Source organism: Nicotiana attenuata, unplaced genomic scaffold (genome assembly GCF_001879085.1).
Source record: "Nicotiana attenuata strain UT unplaced genomic scaffold, NIATTr2, whole genome shotgun sequence".
NCBI lineage: Eukaryota > Viridiplantae > Streptophyta > Magnoliopsida > Solanales > Solanaceae > Nicotiana > Nicotiana attenuata.
Genome location: NW_017670995.1, coordinates 70,971 through 81,031, shown reverse-complemented (window position 1 = coordinate 81,031; position 10,061 = coordinate 70,971). Strand labels below are relative to the sequence as shown.

Genomic DNA, 10,061 nt, shown 5'->3' with positions numbered 1-10,061 from the left:
CAGATACTTATAGACATAATTTCTAGATGATAATGAATACATAGGATCTAGAAGAGCTATAGGCATGATTTCTATATGCGTGAATTGCTTGAAACCCTATGAACATGATTTCTAAATGCAAGAATTACTTTAAGAACCCTATGAACATGATTTCTATATGCAGAAATTATTCAAAGGTACCTATAGGCATGATTTTTATATGCATTTGAATATGCAGAATTCAAAATAACTATAGACATGCTATCTACCCTTTGCATGCATAGTTACCTGCCCTTTTCACTAGCCGTCCCCAAGAGTTTATTATAAGTTATTATAGCCCAGATTAAAGTAAAAAAAAATACATCAGAAAAAAAATACAAATACAAGTACAACCAAGAAGAGCCTGATTCAGACTTCAAGTCTGAAATATGAGGTAAAACAACTCCATAATATCATGATCCAAAGCCTTTCTCCCATTTGAGTGTGTCAAAGTTCCCTAAGAGCCTCAAAGGGACTCCGGACAATGCTCACACCCAAATGTATTACCAGATTAACACAAGTGCAGTGTGGAAAGGTCAGCCCTCAAGTGTCCAAGTTCAGAGGAAACTCAAGGTCCCAAGGCAAGGCTCACAAGAGGGGGGCAGAACTTAAAGACTAAGAGAGAGTGCAAGTGCAGAAACAGAATTCTGAGAGGGAAAGGGGAAAAGGAGAGGGAAATACGTACACATAAGAGTTTAGGGGAGTGGGGAAATTGAATGAGGCAAGGGCAGGCTGTGGGCATGCCCAGCAATGGAGAATGCTAGCATACCATAAACTTGTCCAAACATACATTAATAGAGGCTAGGATCCCAAGGGATCAGGTTTGGTTTGTGGGCAACAATTTACATATTGCCATGCTCCAAACCATAGCTTAAACACACAAGGGGGTGGGGAATAGGGATTTGTAACAGAACAGGCAGGAAAAGAAATCAGTAATGCTGAACTATACAAAAGCAGTAAGTAGACAGGGATAAACACATTGTTATGGTGCTGAAACTTAAATCAGAACATACCAGTTACAAAGAAGCAAGTAGAGAAAAGCAGTAAGTCTTGTAAACAGGCCACGATGCAGACAATAAGAGAAAATACTATTGCGTGTAAGTGTGAGTTTTGAAAGACTATGAGTGTGCCCCGTGTTAATGAAAGAGTCATGCATTTATAATGTGAAAATCAGGCAGAAATAAGGTAAGAAAACAATTAAGGAACTGAATATCAATTAAGAATCGATCACACAAGATTTTCTTTAATTAAGGAATTCAGATTCAAACGGTAAAAGTTATTTAAGGAAAGAAATCAAAAAAGCATTTTGTGCAAAGTAGGCAAGTAGGGGTAAATACATAGAAGTTTATTTTAGGGGCAGAGCTTTGAAATACACGGTTGCATAAATAAGGTAAGAGAAATCAATTAGTAGCCAGTAAATCAAAGATCAGAGATTTTGTAATCACTGGTCCATGAATGAACCAAGTCAGAAAAGTTAAGGAAAGTCAAATAACTTAATTCGAGTCATAGGGAAATCAGCAAACAAGGAAAGAAATCAATTAAACCTATACAGAAAGAAGTCTGAAACTAATCAAAATTTGAAAGCCATTTTAGAGGGAAAGTTCAGCGCATATAAAGAGCATACAAACATATTAAGAAGATGTCGTGTCAATGCAAAATCAGTACACAATAGATTATAGGAGCATGGTAGTCAAATAGGTTAGCAATGTAGAAGAGAAGTAGCATCTAGTAGCATACAAAAGATCCAGTGTAAAAGACCTTAGAAAAGTTTTAGTGGAAAATCAGAATTGCTTAAAGAGACAGAGGTTGAGACAAAGAATTTCGAGACTCAGTTGAGAAACAAGTTCAGAACCTCGAAATAGTTAGGGTTCCTGAAATCAAACAGCTTTAAAGATGAAGAGCAAACATATCACATAGCCAATGTTCTCAAACCCGGATGAACCCCCTAATTTTTAGGGTTTTACCATCAATCGAGTGCCGAGATGAGAGGGCGAGTAATCAAGAAAGCAAAAGATATTAGTCGAAACAAGTTCAAAGGTCTCAAAAAGGAACTGGGACCTTCGACATGATTTTCAGTAACAGAAAATCATGAGAAACAAAGAAAAAAATAATATGCGAAACAACAGTAAAAGAACTGGTAGAAGAGAAAAAAAATAAGAACATGGTAGGGAAATCTTAACAAGAGCACAGTAGGAGCAACATAATAGAAGAACATGGTAGAAGAGATTTAACAAGAACACAGTACGAGAAACATAGTAGAGAACATGGTAGAAGAGATTTAACAAGAACACGGTAGGAGAAACATAGTAGAGAAAACACAAGATAAGAAGAAAATCAGAGAAACACACAAGAAAATCAGAGAAACATAACTCAAAACCCTAGATAGGAAAATAAAGGTTTTGAAAGCATAACTTTCTTTTGAAAAAAAAAATCAGAAAATCGTTTAGAAACTTAGGGAAAGCATAAATCTGGAACAGATCTAAAGAGATCAGAAAAACCTCAAAGCTAGGGTTTTCAGAGGAACCCAAACGGTGAAAAAGGCTTGGATCTAAGCAGGAGGAGTTGAGGCCAGGCTCGAACAAACACGGCTTGCCGGAGCAAGGCCGGAAATGGCCGTGGAACTTGAATCGACAGAGGTCTAGACCCAACTCTTCGTGGTCAAGTCATGAAAATTCAGTAACCAAACGTGAGGGGCCATAGGTGGCTTGGTGGGTGGTGAAACCACCATGGATTCAGGTCAGAAGGTGGCCGGAGAAGATGAAGAGAACTCATCGGAGAGGAGGGGAAGGGGGGAAGGTTCTAGAGGGAACCAGAGGTTAGAGAGATAGAGACGAGTGAGGCAAATGAGGGGTTTGGGGGGAGGTCGTTTGGCTTAAAATGGTAAGAACGGATGAGGGCCGTTGATCTTTTAGATCAACGACCAGGATTTAATATGGTTTTGGGTCGGGTAGGGGTAATTGGGGCCTGGGTCGGGTTTTAATTGAAATTGGGCCGAAAATTGGGGTCGAATTTAGGGTCAGATTTTTGGCTAAAATTAAAACGAATTGGGCTATTATTTAAATAGCCAATTTCTCTTTTAAAATTATAAAAAATGGTAAATTGATTTCTGGAAATAAATTGAAAGCACCAAAATGATCTATAATACATAATTATCCATTTAAAAATATGAAATCTGCTTTTAGGAATATGAGATGAATTTAAACCTAAAAATGGCTAATATTGTAATTATGCAATTCTATCCTTAAAAATACCAAATACATTTGTAAAAAAAATGTGTAAAAAAATACCTTAGCCATATTTTAATATAAATATAAAATTCCAATAAATGAATTACCAAAATAACAATATTGGAAATAATCATTGGGTTTTTATAGATGGAAAAGGGAAATAAATCAGTTTAAAAGCCCTAAAAATTATGGAAAAAATAGTAAGATGCTTGGACATACTTATATATGCATATATATGCTATTTTATAAAGATATTTTGCATATAAAAATATACAGGGAGCGCTTTCCCCCGAAAGGGGCCCTACGCGGCGCGAATCCGGATATAGTCGGGCTCCAATGCGGGTAAGGACACCGGGTGGGAAACAAAAAAAAACTCCTTATTTAAGTTTTATATTGGAATCAATTCTGGCTCAAATTTGGACCCAAAATATTTTTTGTCTATCTAAAGAGAAACATGGCAATTGTTTTTTGTTTATGTACGTTCTACGTAGGCGCTGTACAAATATTTACTCTATCACAATATCATGTAGGGAACTATGTTAATCAGCATATTTAACCTTTGTTTATTTATAAAGTGTAATGCTAAACTAAAGTTAGTGAGTTAGTTAAGAAAGTTAGTTTGAGTTTGTTATAAGTAGTGGTCGTTTGTACAGTTAGCCTTAAGCTTCTTTTTTAGAAACAAAGATAGCCTTTCTCTGATTTCCTCTCTTCTAGATTCTTCTTCTCCCTAGCCCAGATCTCTCACCCATGGCAGCTAACATGGTATCAGCGCCACCAGTTGAGATCTAAACGAACTGCGAGCAAAATCAAGTCTTCTTTGTTACTTCAATTCTGCAATTGCGAGCTGAATTGAACAAGAGTAACGTTTGGTTGAAGCTAGGGTTTTCTAATTGCTTACTTCAAAGCTAATTTTTCAGTCAACAATGGCGATTGAAGATGAGCAAATTGGTGCAACGACTACTACTGACAATTTCACGGCTGGAACTGCAACTTTTCCTACAATTGATCACAATCACCCCTTGTACCTGCAACCAACAGACACACCAGGTAGCTCTCTGATCTCTCTTCAACTAACTGGATCAGACAATTACGCCTTGTGGAGTCGTACAATGAGAATAGGTTTGCTAGGTAAAAGTAAATTAGGTTTTGTCGATGGGAGATTTCCAAAATCTAAATTTGAACCTGAGCTTCATGATCTGTGGGAGAAAGTCAATGCTATAGTTCTCTCATGGATAATGAATGTTGTTAGACCAGGATTGTTGAGTAGTGTGTTGTATGCATCTAGTGCTCATAGAGTTTGGGAAGATTTGAAGAAGAGGTTTGATAAAGCAAATGGCTCGAGAATACTCTATTTGCATAGAGAAGTTCATACCCTGACCCAAGGAACTATGACTGTGACTGACTATTTTTCAATACTTAGAGAGCTATGGGATGAGTTTGATGCTCTCATGCCCTGTCCTGGTTGTCCTTTCCTAAATCTAAACAGTATCCTCAACATTTTGAATATCAAAGACTTTTTCAATTCCTCACTGGGTTGAATGAATCCTATTCCCAGTCTAGGAGCCAAATTATGATGATGTCTCCCCTACCAAGTATAAAAAAGGCCTACTCTTTGTTAGTAGATCAGGAAAGTCAAAGGAACCTCACAAGCACAACACAAGTTGCTTAGGTCACTGAAGCCTTGGAGAATGCTTCCCTGTATAGAAGTAGGAATGTGAACAATGCTGGAAACTATAGACTTAAAAGGAATCAAGTTCAGTGTAAATATTTTCATTACAAGGGTCATACAAAGGACAATTGTTACAAATTGGGTATCCAACTGATTTCAAAGCCAAAAGAAAAGGAGTTAGTACAGTACAACATGCCAATTGTGTAGGTAATGCAGAAGCTTTAGGTGCAGAGAGATGTAATATGGCTGCTAGTATGACTCTTACTGCTACTGGATCATCTAGTTCAGGTGCTACACAGCAAATGAATCAACCTGCTCCTTTTCAGCAGATGTCACATCCAGCTCCTATTTTCACTCCTGAGCAATACTAGCAAATTGTTCAGCTGCTCTCTAGAGGAAGTTTAGAAGGATCAGACTTATCCAACAAAGTTGCTGCAGTAGGTATTCTAAATCATGTGAATGCTTTTGTCTCAGTGTGTCAATAGTAAATGGATAGTTGACACTGGGGCTTCAAATCACATGACTTCAAGTTTCTAGATGTTGCATTCTCATAGACCTCTTCCAAGTACAGAAGCAAACAAAGTACATTTGCCTACTGGAAATGTTGTGTCAATGTCTCACACAGGCTGCACATCTATATTAAGTAATCAAGTGATTTCTAATGTTCTGTACATTCCTGACTTTAAGTTCAATTTATTGTCAGTCTCAAAGCTCACTAAGGAACTAAAGTGTATGGTTGGATTCTTTCCTGATTTTTGTATTTTTCAGGACCTCTTCAGTGGTCAGGTGAAGGGGATTGGTAGAGAAGAACATGGTCTGTACATTCTACATGGAGGTATTCCAAAATAAGATCTATATCAGGCAATAAATAAGTATACTAACACAATAAACTCTATGTCTGTCTCTTCCTGTACTTCTGTTTCTAGTATTTTGTGGCATAGAAGGTTAGGAAATGCCCCTTTAGATATAATAAAGAAAGTAGAAGAGCTCAGCAAACTCACAACAGTTGAGCCTCATCACTACACTGTGTGTCTAGTAGCAAAGCAAACTAAGCTGCCCTTTCAGCTAAGCAGTACAACTAAAAAAAATAGCATTTGAGCTAATTCACTGTGATATATGGGGTCCCTACAAAGTACCCACGCATGATGGTAAGAGATATTTTGTTACCTTAGTTGATGATTACACAAGGTATATTTGGATTTCTGTTACAATCTAAGTCAGAAGCTATTGTAGTTTTAAGAAGCTTTCTTAGTCAAATAAAAAATGTGTTCTCTGCTACTGTAATGTTTCTAAGAACTGATAATGGAAGTGAGTTTTTTAGCACTGAATTTAAGACTCTACTGTCTAATCTTGGTATTTTTCATCAAAGTACATGTGTCTATACACCCCAACAGAATGGGGTAGCAGAAAGAAAACATAGAACCATCTTGGAAGTAGCTAGATCCCTCAGATTTCAAGCTGTTATGCCTTTGGTATTTTGGGGAGAATATGTTACTATTGTAGTATATTTACTCAATGGGCTTCCTTCTAAAGTTGTTGGATACAAATCATCATTTGAGATGTTACATTTTCACCCTCTTTCATTGTCTCATCTCAAAGTCTTTGGCTGCTTGTGCTATGCAACTTGTCCCCAAGTACAGGATAAGTTCTCACCCATAGCAGTACTTGTTGTATTTCTAGGATACTCTTCCACTCAGAAGCGTTATTTTTTGTATACTTTGCACTCAAAAATATTCATTGTCAACAGGAATGTTGTGTTTTAGGAGAATATCTTTCCTTTTAAGCATGCCACAACTACTGGAAGTCCTATATTTCCTATCCTAGACTTGCTCTCTCCTGCTCTGAGCAATACTCCTTCTTCTTCTTCTTCTTCTTCTTCTTCTTCTTCTTCTTCTTCTTCAACAAAACTGTCTACTGACTCCAGTTCAGATCAGATGCCTACATATCTCTCTCAGAGAGTCCCTCATTCCACAACAATCTCAGAAGAAGATTCTTCTATGATTCATTCTATTGTTGATCACTTGCCAAATGTCCCTCAAACTGCACATGTACCTCCTCCACAAGTTGCTGAGCCTCCTACTGAACAAAGAAGGTCTTCTAGACCAATCAAGCCACCTCTTTGGCTGCAAAACTATGTCACTACTTCCAAAGGCTCTAACTGTGCTTACCCTATATCCTCCTATGTGGATTACTCTTCTATTGATCCATCATACAAATAGGTCCAGCTTATTCAGCTCTCTCAGAACCAACTTCCTTCAAAGAAGCTGCATCCGATCCTCAGTGGATAGCAGCAATGAAGTTGGAGATTGCAGCACTTAAAGACAACCACACTTGGAGTGTTGTTGACTTGCCACCAGGGAAGACTCCCATTGGAAGCAGGTGGTTTACAGAATCAAATACAAAGCCTCTGGTGAAGTGGAAAGGTTAAAAGATAGGCTAGTGGCCAAAGGCTACAGCCAAAAGGAAGGATTGGACTATGGAGAAACTTTCTCTCTTGTGGCCAAAATAGTAACTGTTAGATCTGTTATTGATTTACAGTGGGTGATCTTTCAAATGGATGTCCACAATGCCTTTCTAAATAGAGATCTCACTGAGGAAGTCTACATGGAATTGCCTGAGGGGTTTGCCAGACATGGTAGTCTAAGAAGAAGGTCCGCAAACTACATAAGTCTCTCTATGGACTTAAGTAGGCACCTAGGCAGTGGAATATGAAGTTGACAGAAGCTCTACTCAACATGGGCTTTCAATAAAGTCATTATGATTATTCCTTGTTCACAAAGAAAGATGGAGATGATATAGTTGTTGTCACACCTCCCTTTTTACCCCGAGGGGGAATAAAGGAATTTTTTCAGTTTAAGTTATAATCGACACAGGATTATTTATATTAAATTCAGATTCGCCACTTGGGATAATTTATGGTGTCCCAAGCCACCGGTTTAAAATCCCGAATCGAGGAAGTTTGACTCTGTTTTACTGTCCGCGAAACACAGAAATCCGGGTAAGGAATTCTGTTTACCCGGGAGAAGGTGTTAGTTATTCCCGAGTTTCGTGGTTTTAGCACGGTCGCTTTAATCATACTTGGCTTAATTAAATTATCTAATTACTTATTTTAGAACTTACGTGCATTCACCTTTTTTAATTAAGAAATTATCTTAAAACAGGTCACGCGTACGTGTACCCATTTATTTGGCGCGTCAAAAATCATGTCACGCGTACGTGTCCACAATTAATAATGCTTTATTATTATTAAGAAAGTTTAGTCCAAGTTGCGCGAATGCATACTCTGATTTTGGAATCGTAATGTCACGCGAGTGTACATAATCACGATAATTTTGATTAGTTAAAAGCGAACCTAAAACATTATAAAGTGTTCATGAATTGTTTATCTTCCTAAATTAGTGACAGTTGTCCGTGAAGGCCATGAATTATGAGAAGTTGTGGAAGAAATAAATTATCTTATAAAAAGGCGGGCCAGCTTACTTAAGTATTCTAAAGTTATCGGGCCTGATTGTTGCATTCTACTTTTAGAGCAATTAACCCATTTATCAATGAATATTAAGGTAAAGGCAACTAGTTTCCGGGAAGATGGATTCTCAGCAGGGCAATGTCAGCGGTGATTAAGCTTTTTCGAACAAATAGAACAACTACAGAAAATTGCAACAAAGGTAATTTTTCATTGCTGATTCGGTGAAGAAGAGAGATTAAGGGGTCGTTGAGGGCTTTGTTTCAGCGAAGAAGAAGAAGCTCCTCCTTTGGAAAATGGCTGAATTTTTCTTCCTTCGGGATCTTTTTTTTTTAGCTAGGTCTAGGTCTAGACCTTTGATTTTGGAATTAGGTATTATTTTATAAGGGGTAGGAATTAGGCTAGGTCAAATGGGGAATGGGTATGGGTTCAATGTTTTGGGCTATCCGAAATTGGGCCTTTTCCATTAAGACCAAACAAAATTAGCCCCAAATTTCATACTCTTTCTTCTAAAACAAGACCAAAAATACTACACCATTTACTAATTAATCCTACTTAAGTAAAATAACTATAAAAATAAAATTAACCGTTAAAACAAACTTATTTTTGGTATTTTTCAAATATGATACTAAAAGATAAAAATAGAAAAAATCATTGTAAAATTAAAATAAAATTCCTGAAAATAAAGTGGAACTATTTTTGTATTTTTGAATTTTATGTAAGTTAATAAATTAAAAGTAACTAGATAAAATAATAATTAGCTAAATAAAAAAAATATTTTTGAAATTTTCATTTTTGTGATAAAGTAAAAGAGAGCGATACTAAACCTAAACTAAATATTTACGCTAAAATGTGTAAAATCTTGGGGAGAGTCAAAAATTACATGTCTACAGTTGTCATATTGGCCTACGTTGATGATCTCCTCATTAGTGGGAACAATCAGAAATTATTATGCAATACTAGATCAGATCTTACGAAGAAATTCAAAATGAAGGAGATCTAGGTTAGCTCAAATTCTTCTTAGGAATTGAGTTTGCAAGGTCCAAAAGAGGGATTCTTATGTGCCAAAGAAAACATGCATTAGAGTTAATTTCCGAGTCTGGTTTAAGTGGTGCAAAGCCAGCTGGAACACCACTAGAACTGAATCAGAAGCTAACCTCAGTAGAGTATGACAATCACTTCAAGAGTGACAGTGTCCAAACAGATGAAAATCTTGACAATCCTGGTGTTTATCAAAGACTCGTTGGAAAGCTGCTAAATCTTACTATGACAAGACCTGATATTGCTTTTGTGGTTCAAGTTCTCGGTCAGTATACGCATTGTCCTAAGAGGTCTCACATAGAAGCAGCACAGAGAGTTGTAAGGTACATAAAAGAAGCTTCTGGCTTGGGCCTTTTCTTGCTTGCAGACTCTTCAGATCAACTAAGTGCCTTTTGTGATTCAGACTGAGGGGCATGTATACAAACTAGAAGGTCAGTTACAGGGTACTTGGTAAAGTTTGGAAGTGCATTGATATCCTAGAAATCTAAGAAGCAGAGCACTGTGTCTAGGATTTCAGCTGAAGCTGAGTTTAGAAGCATGGATTCATGTGCAGCAGAATTTAACTGGCTGGCAGGACTATTCAGTGAACTTGGTGTGAAGATTGAGCTTACTATAACTTTGGTGTGTGACAGTAAAGCTGCAA

The 10,061-nt window shown here is 37.2% G+C and overlaps 1 protein-coding gene across 1 annotated transcript; it reads left to right on the top strand.

Moving 5' to 3' along the window:
* The first annotated feature begins 5,451 nt into the window (after positions 1 to 5,451).
* On the top strand, positions 5,452 to 9,826 carry LOC109245077. The gene is made up of 6 exons (XM_019367773.1): positions 5,452 to 5,565; positions 5,683 to 5,749; positions 6,844 to 7,074; positions 7,134 to 7,324; positions 7,453 to 7,549; positions 9,402 to 9,826. Exons 1-6 carry the CDS (start codon positions 5,452 to 5,454, stop codon positions 9,824 to 9,826), a joined length of 1,125 nt encoding a protein of 374 aa, XP_019223318.1.
* Positions 9,827 to 10,061: the final 235 nt, after the last annotated feature.

Coding starts and splice junctions, on each gene's coding strand:
- LOC109245077 (XM_019367773.1), top strand. CDS start 5,452: ATGTTGCATTCTCATAGACCTCTTCCAAGTACAGAAGCAAACAAAGTA. Junction 5,566..5,682: donor CATCTATATTAAGTAATCAA/GTGATTTCTAAT, acceptor TGTATTTTTCAG/GACCTCTTCAGTGGTCAGGT. Junction 7,075..7,133: donor TACTTCCAAAGGCTCTAACT/GTGCTTACCCTA, acceptor TCATACAAATAG/GTCCAGCTTATTCAGCTCTC.